The sequence below is a fragment of the Lepus europaeus genome, chromosome 9, assembly GCF_033115175.1.
Source record: "Lepus europaeus isolate LE1 chromosome 9, mLepTim1.pri, whole genome shotgun sequence".
In the NCBI taxonomy this organism is placed as follows: domain Eukaryota; kingdom Metazoa; phylum Chordata; class Mammalia; order Lagomorpha; family Leporidae; genus Lepus; species Lepus europaeus.
In genome coordinates this window covers 14,647,473-14,666,981 of record NC_084835.1, presented here as the reverse complement: position 1 = coordinate 14,666,981, position 19,509 = coordinate 14,647,473, and the positions used below count along the sequence as shown (strand labels likewise).

At 52.0% G+C, this 19,509-nt stretch overlaps 1 protein-coding gene across 3 annotated transcripts in view; it reads right to left on the bottom strand.

Annotated features, from left to right (window-relative positions):
- ALDH1L1 (aldehyde dehydrogenase 1 family member L1) overlaps positions 1-14,722 on the bottom strand; it is a 54,271-nt gene extending 39,549 nt beyond the window's left edge. Inside the window, exons 1-2 of one of the 3 annotated variants that reach the window (XM_062200588.1) lie at positions 14,672-14,722; positions 1,094-1,241 (exon numbers count right to left, since the gene is read on the bottom strand). In XM_062200588.1, the coding sequence (XP_062056572.1) occupies positions 1,094-1,220 (127 nt within the window). In that variant the 5' untranslated portion in view covers positions 1,221-1,241; positions 14,672-14,722. Of the gene's footprint in view, positions 1-1,093; positions 1,242-12,185; positions 12,299-14,657 lie in introns of those variants that run through there. The other 2 variants (XM_062200589.1, XM_062200590.1) reach the window with 2 other exon arrangements.
- Between the last annotated feature and the right edge of the window lie 4,787 nt (positions 14,723-19,509).

Below are 19,509 nucleotides of genomic sequence, written 5' to 3'. Positions count from 1 at the left end.
CACGCTCACTACCTCCAGATATTCCAGCGCCTCTTTTTCTGCTCCGTTCCTCAATACCCAGTGAGCGCTGCTCTGTAATCACTTCTCAGGAGCACACGTGCTGTGACCTCTGCCCTGGAGAGACTGACCCCCTCTGTGGCCCCCTCTCTGCCACTGCCTCTTGGTGTGGGAGTGGGCTGGGATGCCAGCAGATGGCACTCTGTCAAAGCTGTCCCACGGTGGCCATTGCAATACTCCTGCAGGACTTCTGAGGCCGAGGGCAAGTGGGGCGTGGCCTGGGGTCTGAATCAGCGTGGGTGACAGTGGGCACTCAGTGTCCGGGTGTAGGGCTCGTGCTGAGCTGGGGTCAGGGTATGTCATGGGTCACACCATACATAGATCTGAGGCTGAGGCCTGGGTTGGCGTTGGTGGTATGGCCATTGAACCCAAGGGTCATACTGTGGGCTTCCTGCTCCCACATGAGCCACGTTCCTGCACCTAGCCAGTGCCACAGGCCCCCTATCCTAATCCTGGCCTTCCGTGCTGAAGCCCCGCCCCTCAGTCCACCTCCACCAGGTCCCCCCGGAGGCTCTGCTCAGCCAGGCTGAGGCCCCTGCTGCGCTCAAGTTCCCAGCTGAAAGGCAATGGCCCAGCCCCGTGATTCTCAAACCAGGTTCCTTCTAGAACCAGGGGGCACCGTGTTACCCAGGAACCTGCCAGAACGAAATCAGGCCCCACCCCATTCTACTGAGTCAGAAACTTCCCGGGGAGCCTTTAACAGCCCCTCCCCCATGCAGAGCTGGCCTCGGGCACCATGGGGCAGCGACCACACTGACTGCATCCCTGGGAGCCCCTGCAGAGCATGGTTGAGGCTCCAAGAAGCTTGGGGATGGCCGGGCTTCTCCGTGGCACTTCTCCAGGACACAAGGGCCACCCCACACCACCAAGGGGTGTGTGTGGGGACATCCATCGGCCAGTGGCCCCCAGCAGGATTCAGCCAGGCCTCCCCGCCAAGACCCTGCAGACTTCTGCTTCTGCCTCCGTGCCCACTGCCGCCCCTCTGCCTGGACAGGTCCCCATCCCCCTCTGTCCCGCAGCAGGGCCACGCACTCACCCAGGGGGTCGGCCTTGCCGTCCTTGTCGGGGATGGTGAACACGCCCACCACCTCGTGGCCATCCTTCCGCAGGTGGCAGTACACCTCCTGGCCAAACAGGCTCTGCCCGATCACGGCGATCTTCATGGCAGCAGGTGTCGGGAGGCCCTGGGCAAGGAATCAGGCCTCAGCATCAGTGAGGTGGGCTCTGGGGAACCGGCCCTGGCTCAAGACACGGCACCTGCCAGGGAGACCGCTGTTGGGGATGGCACCGGAGGAGGTGTCCGCTTGGTGCCCACGGGGACAGCAGGCTCTCAGATCCGTGGCAGGTGAGTCAGAGCGAGGCAGGAGCTTCTGGGGAGTCCTATTTGAAAGCCCCCCAAGGAGATGGAACACTGGGCATGGAAGCCTGGAGGTGTACCTGAGCAGGTCTGTGACTGGAGTTCTGTGGCCTCAGTCAGGTCACACCAAGCCTCGGCTTCCTCACATTTTAATGAGAAAGATGCCACGTGCCACAGAGCGAGGGAGCTACAAGAGGAACCAGGGTGGGGCCCCAGGGCTGGGCGTGGGAGGCTTCAGCTGAAGGGGCCGTTGCCCTCAGCCTCAATAGGGCAGGGGCTTGGGCAAACACTGCCAAGGATGAAGATGGGGGTAGCCAGGGGCTGGGGCAAGGAGGAATCAGCCCCTCTGAGCCTGTCATGGCCACTTTGCCCCATGAAGTGCAGCCGGACGTCACACACACACACACACACATGCACTCCTTTGATAGTGAAGCAACCATACATTGTATCTGTGGATCTCCCCAATAGTAGCCTTGTGGCTGTACTTGGCTGTACCACATTCTTCATATACCATGTGCATGTGCCACAGTTCATTTCCCCCATTGCACTACTGATGGGCGGCTGGGTGGGTTCCGGTTGAGGCTACCACAAATAGGGATGCTGCAGAGGTCCTCACTCATGGTTCTCACCGAGCCTGTGTGCACGCGTCTGTGTGGTTGTGAGCTGGGGAAAGTCTTTCCCAGGTCACAGGGATGAAAACATTCAGCCTTAGCAGGTTCTATGAGCTTTAGCTCATCGAAAGAGAGCTCTATAAACTTCGCAAAGCTCATGAATAGCGACTCCATACTGAATTATCCTTGCCTTCTTAGCATAAACATATTCAGTCACAAGCTACTTTTAACAAACAGCTATTGCAGTGATAGATTTCATGAGCTAATAACCTGTTCAGGATTCTGCACGTGGAAGACTGGCACTTTCTTAACCACACACACATGGACGTGCATGTTCGTATGTATGAGAGCACTTCACACGGTTCAGGGGGATATGTATTATGACAAAAATTATTCATGGATTTCAAATCTGTTCTGCCAAATTAAACTTGTAATTCTCCGTGAACTTCTAGAAGTACCTTTCCAAACAAAGGGAAAACCAGAGTGAAAGAGAGGAGTGCTTCATATAATCACATTGGCATTTCATATTGGTAAGAGAAGGATGGACTATTCAGTGCGCTGGAGCCTGGGTCCCAGCTTCCAAAAAGGAAAAATTGAATGACAAAGAGGACTTCCGGTTTCCAGTCTGGCCAGTAAGGGGGTTGGAAGTCACCAGTCTTGGCCTCACAAGCTGAAAGCTAAACCAACAGCAAATGAACAACTCCTCTTAGATTTGTCAGAGAATTGAGACCCTGGAGCAAAGTGCTGCTCCCAGCCAGGTGGGGGTGCACATCTCACCAGAGCAGGAGCGCATGAGCAGAGCCCTCCACCGGCCAGTGCCAGGGCAGCAAAGCTTGAAGTGTGACGGATGAGCCGCTAGAGGCCCGGTGTGCACAAGGCTGAGAGCCAACACTGGGGGTGCGGGTGGGGATTGGGGTGGGGAGGACCAAGCCCGGGAGGGCTCACGGTGTTGTGAGCTTTACCTCCAGGAGCCTTGCTAGGTTCCCACAGTAAAGACTGGGGAGAAATCCCAGCGAAAGAACCGACTGGATTCACAGCCCGTGAAGAGGAGCATTCAGCATGATCCAGCAGGATTCGTCCCACAGATGTGAGGATGGCCCGACATAGGCCAATCAATACCACATGAATGGAACAAAGGACAGAGTCATATGATCATCTCAACAGACGCAGAAGAGGCATTTTCCAAACTACAACATCCCTTCTTGATGGAAACTCTCAACAAGTCAGAAAGAGCAGAAACGGACCTCCACGTAATAAATGCCACATATATCAAGCACACAGCTAACATCAGACTCAATGGGGGAAAACTGAAAGCTTTTCCCCTAAGATCTGGAGGAAGTCAAGGATGCCCGTACTTGTCATTTCTACTTGACAGAGCATACAAGCCCTAGACAGAGCAATCAGGCGAGAAAGAAACACAAGGTAAGAAAATTGGAACGGAGGTCAAACTTTCCATTTGTAGATGACATGATCATATACATGGAACACACCCAAGACTTCATAACAAACCAGATTAGACAAGCTCAGCAGGGTTGCAGGACACAAAATCAACACACAAAACCGGCAGTCTTGTGATACACCGATAGTAAGTTATCTGAAGAGAAATCAAGAGAGCAAGCCCATTTACAACAGAAATTAGAAATACATCTAACCAAGGAGGTGAAAGAGCTTTACAAGGAAAATTATGAAACATTAGAAAAATTGAAGAGGGCACAAATGGATAGGTATCCCATGTTCATGGACTGGAAGAATGAATACTATTAAAATATTCACAGATTCAAAGCAAGTGACATGTTCAAAATAATCCCTATCAAAATACCAATGATAATTTTTCACAAAAATCAAGAAAACAATCCTAAAATTTGTGTGGAACCTCAAAAGACCTCAAATAGCCAAAGCAATCTTGAGTGAAAAGAACAAAGCTGCAACCATCACACTACCTGAATACAAAATAGAGCAACCACAACAGCTTGATACTGGCATAAAAACAGACTCAAGGACCAAGGGAACTCAGTAGAGCCTGAAAATACATCCTTGCATAACAGCCAACTGGATGCTGACATAAGCACCAAGAACGTTGGCGAAAGGACAGGTGGTTCTGGGAACACTGGATAGCTGCACACAGAAAAATGAAACCAGACTCTCTCTCACCATATCAAAAATTCACCTGAAAATGTATCACCGACAGAGGCAGGCAACTGGGCACAGTGGCTAAGACACTCACATCCCATATCAAAGTGCCTGAGTTTGAGTTCCCATGTCAGTCCCAACTGGAGAGGGCAGGTGATGGCTTAAGTAGTTGGGTCCCTGCTGGCTCAGCTCTGGCCACTGTAGGCATTCGTAGAATAAACCAGCAGATGGGTAATCTCTCTCTGTCTCTGGCTACCTTTCAGACAGATAAATAAATTTGTTTGTTCTTTGTGTTAAAGAGAAAGGGGAAGGCATTTAGCCTAGCAGCCAAGGGACCCCCACAGCCCACATCTGAGCGCCTGGGTTTGAGTTGTGGCTCTGTTCCCAATTCCAGCTTCCTGCTAATGCGCACTCTGGTGGGCAGCAGGTGCATGGTCCAAGTACTTGTGTCCCTGCCACCCACGTGTGGGAGGCCTGGATTGAGTTCCAGGCTCCTGGCTTTCGCCTGGGCCATTGCCTGGGTCTGGCGCAGCCGCTGGTCATTTTGGGCATTTGGGGAGTGAATCAGCAGATAGGAGCTCTCTCGCTCTGTTAGTCTCTCTGCCTCCCAAATAATCAATATTTTTGTAAGTGAAGGAGAGATAATGACTTTCTCAAACAAAAACCCGCCTTACAAGGTTTGCTAAAAAAAGTTATTCAGAAAAAAAGGTAAAATGACATTGACAGGAACTCAGATCTACATAAAGAATGGATGAGTACCAAAGAGGAAATAAAGGGAAAATGAATAGGTTTTCTAATTCTTAATCTGCCAGATAGCATTGTGTTCAAAATAGTAATAGCAGTGACACTTTCAGTAGCTCGTGGGTGGTGACATGAATGACAGCGGTGACAAGAAGGCACGGAAGGGAGGGGTGAGGAGCTCTGTCTTAAGGCACCCGCGCTGCTCATAGCAGTGTTACTGGAAACACCTTCTCTCTGGATGACTGAAAATGTACACTGCAAGCTCTCCAGGTGATCACTTAAAAAAGCAACAAAAGACATGATCCATGTGCTAAGGGAGAAATGGAAATGGGATAATATAAAAAAATAAATATCAGCAGCAATGGATGGGAAGCGATCATAGATATTGTAGACCTTGATCCTACTAGATCAAGAATCTCTTTCAACCTTATCCGTTAAGACACAGAGGTTATCAGAGTAGATTTTTAAAAAACATCAGGACCCAACTGTATGCTGTCTACATGAGCCCACTTTTACATAAAAACACAAATAGATTAAATGTAAAGGGATGGGAAACGCACACTGGGTAACACCAGCAGCTTTATTAACTTCAGAAAAACATACTCAGGGCAAGGAAGATTATGAGACAAAAAGAAGGGGACTGGGCCACGGGGAGGGGCTGATTCTGCGGGACGATTTAACCCTTTGCTGTGCCAATGGAGGTGGAGGTGCGAAATACGTGCAGGAAAAAGCTGGGAGAGCCTTCGGCCGTTCTCTGTTGTTATAACAGACCACCATGGCCCGGGCAGCTTATAGAGAGAAGACATTCGTTTCTCACAGATCCTCAGGCTGGGGAGCGCCAGGCCAAGGGGCTGGCACCTGCCGAGGGCCTTCTTGTACCACACTGGGAGAGCAGGAAAGCGAGGGGCAGGAGCGAAGCTGAGCTCGCTTTTCTAAGGATCCGCTCTGGCGGAAACTCACCCATTTCCGGGACAGCGGCACTAACTCATCTAGGGGGGCGCAGCCCTTGTGACCTCGGCACCCCTTCGTATCACGCCAGCAGAATGGAGAGGAGACACAGATGAGGACGCTGCGAGGCCCCTCTGTGGGTGCCCACTGAGGCACCAGGCCCGCCGGGAGTCAGGAGGGACACAGTCAAAATGGACAACACCATCACGTGACCACATGGATTCCCCATTTATTGAACACGTCCCCCAACAGCACAATACACATTGTTGTCAAGCTCACACGGAATAGTGGCCAAGACAGACCACAACTTGGGCCACGAAACACACACGCGCCAAGAGTCACGGAGAAGGAGCCGTAAAACGACTCAGACCACGATCCAATCACTGGGTATCAAAAATAGAAAGAACGCAGAAAACACACACTGTATGGAGATTAAGTGAAATGCTTCTATGCAATATGTAGGTTCAACAAAAAAAGACGTCTCAGGAGGAATTTTGAAATGCTTTGAATGAAACTAAAATAAAAATATAATTTATCAAAATACACGGGATAACATCATAGGTTTGGATGCGGTTTGAGTGTCTCCACCAAGGGCCTGTGTGCATTTGAGCTTCCAGAGTGTGAGCTACATAAACTTCTTTTCTTCATGTGTTCTCCAGATTGGGCGTTTTGCTATCATGAAGATTCATGGGGATGCAGCTTAAGCCGTCCTGAGAGGCAAATTCAGAGTCCTGAATGCATATACCATTAAGCAAGAAAGACCTAAAATCAGTAATCCAAGCTTCCATTGTAGGAAGAGCACTTTAATCCAGAGTGGATAGAAACAGAATAAAAATTAAAGTAGAATTTGAAATTCAAAACAGGAAATCGTTGGAGAAAATCAATAAAACCAAACGCCAGGTCTTTCGCAAGATGAATAAAAATGAAAAGCCAAGTTAACTAGGAAGAGAGAGACGACATGGCTTACTCATATCAAAAAATGAGAGAAGAGCCATCAATACTGACCCATGGTCACTGAGGGGATAATCAAGGACTTTTATGAACAGTTCTACATCTACATATTTGATAACTTTGATGAAATTCAACAGTCTCTTGAAAGGCACAAGTTCCCAAAACTCACACAAGGATAAATAGATGATCTGAATATGCCTGCCACAATGAAAGAAACTGAGTCAGTAATTAATAACGTCCCCAAGGAGAAAGCACCTGCATTTACAAATTCCACCAAACATTTAAGGAAGGAGTCATACCACTGCTCTACGACCTCTTCTAGAAAACAGAAAGAGAATCGTCTCACTTCCTAGGGCCAACCTTACCCTACTACCAAAAACCAGGGAGGAGAAAGGAAATATTCAAATCAATATCTTTTTTTTTGGCAGGCAGAGTGGACAGTGAGAGAGAGAGAGAGAGACAGAGAGAAAGGTCTTCCTTTGCTGTTGGTTCACCCTCCAATGGCCGCTGCAGCCGGCGTGCTGTGTCCGGTGCACCGCGCTGATTGGAAGCCAGGAGCCAGGTGCTTCTCCTGGTCTCCCATGGGGTGCAGGGCCCAAGCACTTGGGCCATCCTCCACTGCACTCCCGGGCCACAGCAGAGAGCTAGACTGGAAGAGGAGCAACCGGGGCAGAATCCGGCGCTCTGACCGGGACTAGAACCCGGTGTGCCGGCGCCGCAAGGTGGAGGATTAGCCTGTTGAGCCACGGCGCCAGCTCATCAATATCTCTTATGAACACAGATGTCAAGACTTTTAAAACATCAATAAGTCACATCCAACAATGTATAAAAGGAATTAAATACAATCACTAAGTGAAATTTATTCTAGGCTAAACATTTGAAAATCAATTAATGTAATTCATGGAATGAACAGGTCAGAGAAGAAAAATCTTATCACATGAAGAGATCTGGAAATTGCATTTGATGAAATTCAATACTTATTCATGATCAAAAGCGCTCAGCAAATGAGAAATTGAGGAAACTTAAATTAGGAAAGAAAATGTATATTTAAAAAACCCTGTAGCTAACAGCATACTTCATGAAGCTTCCCTGTAGGATCAGGACAAGGTGAGGACGTCCCATCTCATCATTCCTAGTCAACATAATACAGTAAAAGGGGGAAAGCAAATGAAAGGCATACAGACAAGAAAACAAGAACAAACTGTGTCTGTTCACAATTAACTGCTGTCCATAAAAGTAATGAGGTGCCCTCGAGACCAGCCACAGACAGCAAAGATTTGAAATTAAAAATACAATACCATTTCCAGTAGCACTAAAAAACAAAAACCAGGTTTACACCTAACAAAATACGTCCAAGATCTGTATGAGGAAAACCACCGACCTTATGACGAAAGAAATCAGAGAACATCTAAAATGAATGGGGAGATATTCCATGTTCATGGATAGAAAGACAATATTGTGAAGCTATCAGTCCAACCAATCTATAGATCCAACCTAGTGCCGATCAAAACTTCAGCAAGTTATTATGTGGATACCAACAAACCGATTTTGAAGTCTACGTGGAAAAACAAGACTCAGAGTAGTCAACACAGTATTGAAGGAGAGCAAAGGGGGACGACAGACACCACTCAACTTCAAGGCCTACTGTAAAGCTGCAGTAAAAGACAGTGCGGTCTTGGCTAAGGTTTTAGATTTTAGAAGAGAAAGAGATAACACTTAAATACAGTCAACTGGTCTTGGACAAAGGAGCAAGGGCAGTATCATGGAGACAAGACAGCGTTTCAAAGAAAGATGCTGGAATGACCGGACACTCACACACAAAAATATGAATGTAGACACAGACCCCACACCTTTCACAAAAGCAAACTCAGAGTGGAGCAGAGACCTAAAGCTGAATCACCAGACTGTGTAGCCCCTAGAAGACAGCACAAGTGCAGGAGACAACTTAGATGGCCTCAGGTTCAACGATGACTTTCGAGACACAGCACGGAGGGACCCATGGAATTTAGACTAGATGAGCCAGAGTTCACTTCTCTGCAAAGGACACTGTCACAGGAACAAAAAGGCAAGCTACAGAATGGGAGAGAATGTTTGATAAAGACAGATCTAGGGCCAGCATTGTGGCACTCGGATAAAGCTGCCGCCTGCAGTGCAGGCATCCCATATGGGCACTGGTTCGAGACCTGGCTGCTCTAATCCAGCTCTCTGCTATGGCCTGGGAAAGCAACAGAAGGTGGCCCAAGTGCTTGGGTCCCTGCACCCACGTGGGTGACCCAGAGGAAGCTCCTGGGTCTTGGCTTCAGACTGGCTCAATTCCAGCCATTGCGGCCATTTGATGAATGAACCAGTGGATAGAAGATCTTTCTCTCCATCTCTCCCTCTCACTGTCTGTAACTCTAACTCTCAAAAACTAAAAATAAATAAAGACAGGTGAAAGATATTCACAGATACCTCAGCAAAGAAGACATACAAATGGGCAGATGAGCACATAGGAAAATGTTCAACACTCACTCAAGATGGATTGCAATTTGGAATATAACAATGAGACATCACCACACACCATGAGAATGGTTGAATCCCAAACGGAGCTGATGCCAAGTGCTGAGGAAGATATAAAGCTACTGGAACTCTCACTCGTTGCGGGTAGAGATGAAAAACAGGTGCAGTCTGGCTGGAAGACAGTTTGACAGTCTCTTCCAACACAGGAAGCATATGAGCTGCATGCCCCATCAATCCCGCTGTGTGTATTTACCCAAATGAGTAGAAACTAACGTCCACACAAAAACTGTGCACAAATACAGACAGTAGCTTTGTTCATAACTGCCGAAACCCGGAACATCCAAGATGACCTCCAGCGGGCGAACGGAGAAACAAACCGTGGTGCAGCCACATTCAAACGAGTGACAGAAAGAGAGGCTCTGCGAGCTACAGAAACACAGGGAGGAACCCTCAGAGCACACGGCCACACGGCAGAGGGAAAGAACCAGTCTGACACGGCTGCCGCTCTGATTCTGATTCATGACGTTCGGGAAAAGGCAAAACTGCGGAGTGAGCCAGGATTGGGGAGGGGAGGGAGGCTCAGGGAGCACACGGAGAGGGGAGAGGGGGTAGAGGTGAGGGGCGTTTCAGGGCTGGGAAACTGTCCCTGAAGGCAGTGGATACGCAGGTGCCCCCCCCCCCTCAGGTGTGAAAGCCCAGAGAAGGCACCGCACCCAGAGGGAACTCCAGCGTACCCTGTGCCCTGCAGCTAATAACAAATCAATAAACCTAGTTCTGAATGCACACTTGACTCCAAACAGTACCCGATGTTTAAATCAAAGACAAACACATCAAAGATCACACTGTCTTCGGAAGCCTGACACTAAAGGAGAAAAGTGAAACACAACACGGTGTGTGGCCAATTTGCATACGAGAACAGAACACATCCTACAAAGAAGCTCCAAGGAGTTTTTGGAACCCGGACTTCAAAGATCCATTAAGTTTGCTGCAGAAACTTTAGCAATTTCTGCATTTTTTCACAAGTATCTATTTTCTGTGAAGCCTGTGAAACCCGCGTGTGTCCCACCATTCGCCACAAGACACGGGAAAAAAAAATCTTACCATCAACAGACGAATAAAAACATGTTCAAATCTCAGATTCTCAAAGAAATAACAAAGAAAATAAGGGGTTCTATTTCTCCCCTAAGACTGGACAGTATGTAAAAACATATAAATACCTCATGGTTGCTACCTTATGGGGAAATGGAAAACAAACTGGTGCAAACTGTCTGCTGTGGCCATGAGTACCAAAATCCTAAAAATGGTTCAATCCCTCCAGCTGGGCAATTTCACTTCTAAATTATATGGGGACAAGAAAATAAACACGTGTGGATTTTTGCTATGGGACAGTCTCATCTTGTAAGCCAGACAGACATCGCGACATACTGTCCAGCACACAGGAGCTGAACTACAATGTGCAACACAGGCGCAGGTGTGTATTTGTGTGTGCTTCGGGAGGGGTGTGTGTGTGTGTGTGTGTGTGAATTTGCGGTGTAAAAGCCTGGAACAGTCCACACTGGAATGTTAAAAGTTACTGGGTAGAGGATTCGCGGTTTTGATATGCTCAGATTATTGTAATTATTATTATTTCTTCTTACCCGACTGCTCTGTTCTTTTTCCATACTGAACGTGTATTACTTGTGGGAAAAATAAAGGGATACCAAAAACCCCATCTATTGGCTGTAGGGAAGCAGGGGGCGGGGGAAGCTGGGCTCAGGAGGCACGCGGGCCGCGGAGACGTCTCCGCCAACCTTGGCCTTTGGCCGCACGAAGAACAGGTGCAGGAGGGGCGGGGCCCCACTTGGCCTCCCCGCCTCCGCCCTCCGGAGCTGTAGCCGCTGCGTTCACGCCCTCCCGGGTTGCAAGTGGAGGGCGCCGGGGAGGGAGGGAAGACCCTCAGGGCTTCCCAGACCTCGTGCCCCCAGCCCCCAGTCCAAGCCTGGCTCCCCAGGGCACTACAGTCAGGGACGTAGCAAGGCAAGGGCTATGCCCAGCACCCCACCTTGGGCCGCAAGGCGCCCATTGCCCTGCTCAGCCCTCTCCTGCTCACCCTGGCCTCCCAGCGGGAGAACACTTTGTCCCTTCCACAGCAGGGTCCCCTGGAAGCCATACACTGACCCCCTGACCTCTCCCCCAGCTCTGGGCACCGGGACCAGCGCAGTGACCCGGGCCCTGTACCCGCGGCCTCAGCTCCGGCCAGGAGGAGTCCTCTCCATCTCCATCTCCGTGCCTAAGGAACGCCTCCGGGCTATCTCCTGCCGAGGGTTCAGCGGGTCCGTAGCCTTTCCCGGGCCACCTCCCCCCCCCCCCCCACCTCCCAGATCCGCGGACGAGATCAGAGGCTCCGAGGGCAGGGAACTCGCCGTGGCCAACACCCCCAGCCCCGGGCCGCGGTCTGCCCCCGGCCGCACGTCGGAGGTTCTCGCTGCCCTTTGGGGGGCGGCGGACCCGGGACCCTGGGAGCCCGGGCGCCGCCCCTCCCGCAGCGGCTCCGGGACGACCGCTCCAATCGCAGGAGGCTTTCGGGCCAGGCCTCCGGACTCGGCCAATCACGGGGCCCCTTTCCCAGTCCCGGCAATGGGGTGAGGGGCTTTGGGAAGCCGGCTGGCTCCCAGGGCGGGGGAGCGGGCGGTCCGCGACCGTTTTGGGGTGTCCATTTCTCTCAGAGCCCCAGTTTGCCCGTCTGTGGGCTGGGCCAGCAGTGCGCACGCCATAGGACGTGCGGACTCCCCAGCCCCTCGTCCGGGTCCCGAGCCCGCGGCCCCTCGGCCAGGCTCGCAGCTGCCCTCGCGGCGGATGCGAGCCCGGAGCCCCCAACCCTGGCCTCCCTCCCGCGGGCCCGCGGCACTCACCAAGGACCGGAGGAGGCGCAGGCGTCCCGGGCGACCCGACCTCTGCGAGCCGCAGTCCCGGGGCCGGAGACGGCGCAGACCCGGCCGGGCGGCGAGGAGGTGGGGCCCAAGCCTGGCCGTCGGGTCGGTTGGTGGCGGCCAAGGCTGGAGCCGGCGAGGGGAGGGGCGCGGGGCGGGCGGCGTGGGGGTGGGGATGGGGGCCGGGCCAGGGGCGGCTCTGCTGTGCCACCGCCGCCGCTGCACGCCTTGCTCTCCAGCTTGGGGCTCGCTCGCTTTGGCAAAGGCCAAGGTCAAGGCTACCTAGCAGAGCCTGCGCTGGCGGCGACTTAGGGCAAGAAGAGGGGCCCAGTGTGGACCCTGGGCGGATTCCCAGGGCGGTGAAAAGGCCGGGGCACCGGGCAGCGCACTAGCTCCTCGCTCCCTGGTGTGGTTAGTGAGCAAAAGGACCCCTGGCAGGCAGAGACAGGGCTGTGAATGCCCACAGGGCACAGCAAAATCCTGTGCTCCTTGTACACTTGGGGGCGGGGGGCCAGTGCTGGCCGGGTGGATGTGGGGCAGCCAGAGAGGCTGCTAACCCTTCCCTGGCTCCTGGCTCCCAAGCGATCAGCCCTGTCTTACCGAAGTCACCAGTCTTCATCTGAGCCCAGCCACGTCGGGGGGAACAGAACACAGAGACTGATCCCGGCTGCCTGGCTGCCTTCCTCCGCCTGCCGCTCGGCTCCTCTCTGCCCCTCCAGGTTCAAAGCCCCGCTGGTTCTGAGCTCTCTCCACCTGCTCCAGCCCCTGTCCCATTATCTGTGTCCAAACACTCCCGCTTGCTCAGCCTCTGACTTAAAGGTTCCTACTTGCTCCATCCAGCAGCTCTGGTCCAGCAAGGGCTGATACCCCACGCAGAGCCCTGGAGACGCTGCCCCGGGCCACATGACCTAAGGAGGTCCCCCCGGCCACCTCCGGCTTCAGTCCTTTCACACCATTTATGATGTACCTGATATTCCCTTGTTCCTTGTTCACTTACTATCTGTCTGTCCCATGAGATTGCAAGCTCTTCCAGGGTGAAAAACTTATGAGGGGTGCTCACTCTTGGGTCCCACAGTTGACAGCACATAGTACTTGCTAACTGTTTGTTGACTGACTTAATGCAGGTATTTTGCTCACAACCCTTGACAGCCAGAATTAGGGGTATATCTCCCTGCAGAGCCTTGTAACTTGGTTCCTGGCACTGTCCCCTTGCTTCTTCTGGCATCCAAGCCTCCCTCAGTTACACTGAGCTTGACTGTGACCTTCCTATGAGCTGTTGACCTTTCTCAAGGACAAATACTCCTACCTCGGCCCTGACACCACATCTTCGGGGAAGCTGCTCCTGGGGGCAGTCCCATGAAAAAGAGAAGTCCCCGGTTTTCTGCTCCTCAATTGCAATGTTGCCTCTGCTTTTGGGGTGACGGAACACATCTGCCCCACTGAGGCATGAGGGCCAGGAGCACTCGGCGCCCTGGGGGACCTCCAGTGCGCGTGGGTGGAAGGTGCTCCGTGCAGTATGCAGAAGTAACTGACTGTCAGGGGCTCCCAGTGCAGGGTGCACCCTGCTTCCGAAGAGAGAAGGCAGAGTGACTGGCGCTTGACACCCCCGAACAGGGGTGTCAGGAAATCAGAGAGGATCCGTGCTCTCAGAGGTGCGCAACGGGAGAGCAGGAAAGCTGAAGTGGTGATACGCAAAGTGCAAGATGAACCAAGTGACCCCGGGCCACGTGGCTTAGGCCATCTCCAGGCAGAGTACCGGAAGTGCCTGCTGGCTGCTGCTTGCTGCTTCTATTAAAACGCTGGAACCTCCTAGCTTTTCCAGCCACCAAGAGAAGGTAAAATGAGCAAGACGGATTACAGGCCCATGCGGGCTAAAGAGGCTCTGAGGATGAGGCCGGGGGTGTGGCTGGGAAATCCTTTGTCAAGTCCCCAAGGATCCGAGCGGCAGCTAAAAGCACCAGGGCTTCTAAGAGGCTTCAAGTCTATGCAGAGGCCAAGGGAGAGAGAGACGTGGGGGTCTGTTCTCTGAAGGCGTGAACCTCTCTGCAGTTCTCACCAAGTTTTTAGAGAGATCGCCCTGCCAACACAGTGCCAGCTCGGACTGCAAGGGTCAGAGATGGCACAGAACACAGAGGGGCCTCTTGCCTGCCCAAACATAGACTGAGAAGCTACACGGATGCAAACGTGGGCCCCAGTTTTGTGAAGAAGAAAGGGCGACTCGCAGAGCAGGACCAAGAGTCCACACGGCGGAGCCCAGAGCCCCGAGCGCAGGCAGGAGTCAGACCGGGACTCCCAGCATCTGCCCAGCAGGATCTGAACACCGCGTGGAACAGGGACTCGGGGACTCCGGCGAGCCTCCAACCCCCATCCCCTTTATGCAGGAATGTCCGCAGGGTGGCTCCTGTGCCTGGCCCACCACTGGGTGCTGGGTGCAAGCAGCTCTCTCGGACTCACCCACAGCGCCTCACCTGCAGCTGATCTGACTCAGGTGCAGAGATTCCAGCCCCTGGGCTGACTCTGCCGGGACGGGGGCTTTTAAGGGAGGCCTGGAGGGGCGGGCATGTTTTGCACGTGGGAGGGGTGTGTATTGTGCATGTGGGAGTGATTTGGCAGAGTCTGTAAACCTGAGAGCCCTGACCCAGCAGGGGCCCCTGCAGGTGAGGGTGGAGGCGTGCTATCTGCATCCCAGAGAACTAGAACTTTCTACAGGACCCTATGAGGTCCTCCTGGGGAGGGTAGTATGTGCTCTGTGTGGCCCTGGGTATGTGTAAGAGGCTGGGGGCAACCACACAGCTGGAGACACGGGTCCCTTTTCTGTTTTGTAAGAATGAGTCAGCTTGTTCTCTGGACTCAGTAACCGAGCGCTGTGTGTACGCTACAAACGAAACATTAACTTAGCCCCAGCCCGTGGCCTTCAAGATATCAAAGCAGCAGGGCAAATGACCCAAACTGGTGTTTAAATCTGGGGCCACCATACCCTCTGCTCAGCTCCTGGGAGCCCTGCTCAGCTGTTCCCGCCTTGAGAGTTACGCAAGCCGTCACCTTGCGCCCTGCTATTTAGGACATATTCCTTACGGGGTTCCGGGGGTTGGGGTGGTTTCCTTCCGTATCTGCCCCCCAAAGTGAGTGACTGTACACAGAGCCTTGTGCCTTCAGCCAGAACCAGCTGAAGCCCTGGAAGAATGAACATGGACATTTCTGAACAGCTAAGCTGCGGTTGCAAAGTTCATTGCCAAAGTGATCCTGGGGCTGGGGATGGTGGGGGTGGGGTTCAAGCTGTAGGCACTACAATACCTGACTTCAAAGCATACTGCAAAGCAATGGTAATTAAAACAGCATGGCACTGACACACAGATCAATAAAACACAAATGGGAGCCCAGAAATTAATCCATGTACATACAGCCAACTGATTTTTGACAAAGGCACCCAGAACACAAATTGGAGAAAGGATAATGTCTTCAATAAATTTTGCTGGCAAAACTGGGTATATGCGGCCGGTGCTGCGGCTCACTAGGCTAATCCTCCACCTGCGGTGCCAGTACCTGGGGTTCTAGTCCTGGTTGGGGCACCGGATTCTGTCCCGGTTGCTCCTCTTCCAGTCCAGCTCTCTGCTGTGGCCCGGGAAGGCAGTGGAGGATGGCCTAAGTCCTTGGGCCCTACAGCTGCATGGGAGACCAGGAGGAAGCACCTGGCTCCTGGCTTCAGATTGGTGCAGCGCTGGCGGTAGCAGCCATTTAGGGGGTGAACCAACGGAAGGAAGACCTTTCTCTCTCTCTCTAACTCTGCCTGTCAAAACAAGCAAACAAACTGGGTGTATGCATGTAAAAGAATGAAATTGGATCCCTACCTCTAATCATATACAAAAATCAACTCAAGATGGATCAAAGACCTAAATTTAAAACTTGAGACTATGAAGTTGCTAAAGAAAACACAGAGGAAACACTCCAAGATACTGGCATAGGTAACGACTTCCTGGATAAGACCCCCAGAGCATGGGCAGCAAACGCAAAACCAGACAAATGGGACTAGGTCAAACTCAGAAGCTTCTGCACAGCAAAGGAAACAATCAATGGAGGGAAAAGGCATCCGGCAGAACGGGAGACATATTTGCAAGCTACTTACCTGACAAAGGATTAATATCCAGAATACTGCAGCAACTCAAAAAACTCCACAACCAAAAAAGATCAATCAAGAAATGAGCAAAAGACTTCAACAGTTCTGAAAAGAAACACAAATGGCCAACAGATCTAGGAAAAAACACTCACCCTCTCTCTTTCCCTCTCTTTGTAACTCTGCCTTCCAAAGAAATAAATACACCTTTTTAAAGAATGAAATTCTATCATTTGTATCAAAATGGTTGCCACTGGCAGACACCGCGGGGAGTGAACTGAGCCAGGTCCAGGAAGACAAATGTTGCACGCTCTCCCTTATACGTAGGATCTAAAAGTTTTTAAAAAACATAAAAACAAGAAATACCTATGTGTGTCAGTTTTGCTGCAAAATACAGTGTTGGTCAAACTGTTTTAAATCTTTTTTTTCAAATTGTCAAGAATTATACACTTACTATAGTTTTACCGATTTGGAGACTTTTAAAATTTATGAGTCCTGACTATTCACAGCTCTTCCTGTTTTCCTGCTGAACTACATGATCTTTTGCCTTTTTGCTTGTCGACCTCTTTATTTTGTAGAGCATTAAGTCTTTGACTATAATGCAAATTAGAACATGTCCTCTCAAAAATGATTAATAAAAGATGAAGTTGGAAAAAAATGTCATAGGCATTCTGCCAGGGTCTCTTCCGCCTCCGAGGGGTTGTGTCCCCCAACACCTGGCCCACAGACGGCCCCCTGGGAACTCACTTCAGAGCCATACACAGGAGAGAGTGGAGGCAGGTGGCGTCTGTCTCCTCGGGCTGCTTGCAGCCTGGTGGGGGCCGTGACCGGGCAGACCAGCGGCACACAAAGGCGGGGGTTGATGTGGGTCATCAGAAAGGGAGACGTTCACAGGGGCCGTGGGTGCACTGGGCCTCCCTGGGATGAAGTTAGGCCAGCGAGAGAGACATTCCAAGGGAGGCAGTGGTGAGCATGGAGGCCTGGGAGCCCTGGGGGAGGGGGTATGGGTCGTTTCTAAGGACCCATGAAAAAGTGTCACCACGCTGCCCTGTGCCAGGAGCTGCCACAGCGGCCAAGTCTCTGCTTCCATGCTGCAGTCCCATGGCAACGAGCCGTGATGGATTCACGTGCCAGGCCCGTCCAAGGCTCTTTTACGCCGTCAGTGTTTTATTATGCAAAGGAAGAGCATCTTTAAAAAATAAATCAGTTTCCCAGAATATTATTCAGCCCTTTAATATATTTATTTGAAAGCAAGAGAGAGAGAGGGAGGGAAAGAGAGAGAAAACTCTTGCATCCATTGGTCCATCCCCCAAATGCGCATAAACTCCATCCAGGTCTCTGAATGGGTGGCAGGGGCCCAAATACGTGGGCTGTCTCCCACTGCTTTCCCAGGCACATTAGCAATGAGCTGGATCCGTAGAAGAACAGCCGGGACTCAAGCAGGCCCTCCGACGCCGTGCCAGAATGCCAGCCCCTGGTCAGCCTTAGAAAGGGCAGAAATTCTGCCACAGGCTGCCACGTGGGTGCACCATGAGGACACCTTATTAAGGGAAACAGGAAACACACCCATCACACAAGGACACCCCCTGTCTGATTCCACCTATGTGACATAGTGTTCAAGAGTCAAAGAAACCGGGAGCGGAATGGTGACGCGAGGACCTGGAGGAGGGGGACGGGGAGTTAATGTTTAATGAGGGCAGAGTTTGGGTTTTGCAAGATGGAAAAGTTCTGGAGAGCGATGGCCACGCCGTTGCATCACACTGTGAGTGCACACGTACTAACGCTTCAAGTGCTCCCTTGCACATCCTGTGTATTTTACCACAATTAAGCAGAAGAATTAGCATGACCAGTTTCCTCCAGCCATCCCCGAAAAGCTTAACAAGCAACTGGGCTTCAGTTGGAAAAGCCTGCAGCTCACCACCAGCCTGTGCCTGGTGGGAGCCAGGCTGGCAGCTGCAGGCACAGAGTGTCTCAGTGTGAAGAGGCCGCCCAGGAGCCAATGGGGGACAGGTAGATGGCAGTGAGCAGGATGCTTTGCACCCAGGGCCAGGGAGAGCAGGGAGAGCTTCCCAGAGTTGGCAATAGAGGGAAGCTGGAGCCAGGAGCTGGAGCCAGGCGCTCTGACAGAGGACACAGGTGTTTCATTGCCACGGCCACATGCCTGGCCCGTGCTTGTCGCTCTTGTTGGCTCTTGTTGATGTTCGTGGTCTTTGGAGCTCATCGACTAGGTCTGTCGTTTCATTGTATCTGTTTACACCGGCATCTTGCGACGATGGCCGGGGATTCTGCAGTGCCACTTGGAACTCACGGGATGGGATGCTCCCTATGGACTTCGATCCATGGCAGTTTTTTCTCCCGATTTCCTACACTCTGGGGTCCTAATAGCACAGTCACCTCCTGTAGCGTCGGAAATCTCCTTGCTCTCTGGTTTGAGAAGACAGCAAAGTCCATTTTGTGCAACTCCTGCCCCACACAGAGAAAATACAAATAAAGGTCCCCATAGCACCACCACGCCTCTGCCTCTCAAAGAGCCCTGAAGCCACGCCTACCCCGGAGGTGGCCAAGAGTTGGCTGCTCACAGTGGCCTTCCAGGCCATCCTGGAAATACCTTGGCCGGGGGCAGGAGACAGAAAATGTTTTGTGCAGCTGGCACTGATGTATGTCCCTCCTCACGGGGCTGGCACCGGATTGGGCTGTGTGGGAGGTGGAGCAGCTTTGGGAAGGTCACCTTGCCGGGTCAGTTGCCTCCATCAGTCCCCTTGGCCTGACTTCTTCTTCCAGCCCTGCTGGTGCTGAGCCCCCTTCTGGGGCTTTCCTGATGCCCAGGTAAGAGGTCAGGGGGACTTCAGGGGTGTGGGGGCTCCACGCCACCCTGGCCAACAGGAGATGGGATGCATGGATGGTAGATGAGTAGATGGATGGGTGGGCGGATGAATGGGTGCATGGATGGACAGATGGATGGATGGGTGGACTGATGGATGTATGGATAGATAGATGGGTGGATGGGTGGATGGGTGGGTGGATGGTGGTTTCCTCTGCCTTGGACAGAAGGCTCCGTGGCACAAACCACCATAAACTGCTCCTCCAGGCAGGCTGTGTTCTTCCTCCATTTCCACTCCCTCTCCTTGCTTCTCAGTCCAAGTGCGGGTCCCAGGTGCCGAGGACGCTGCAGCAGCCTTGCGCTCGGGCATTTTG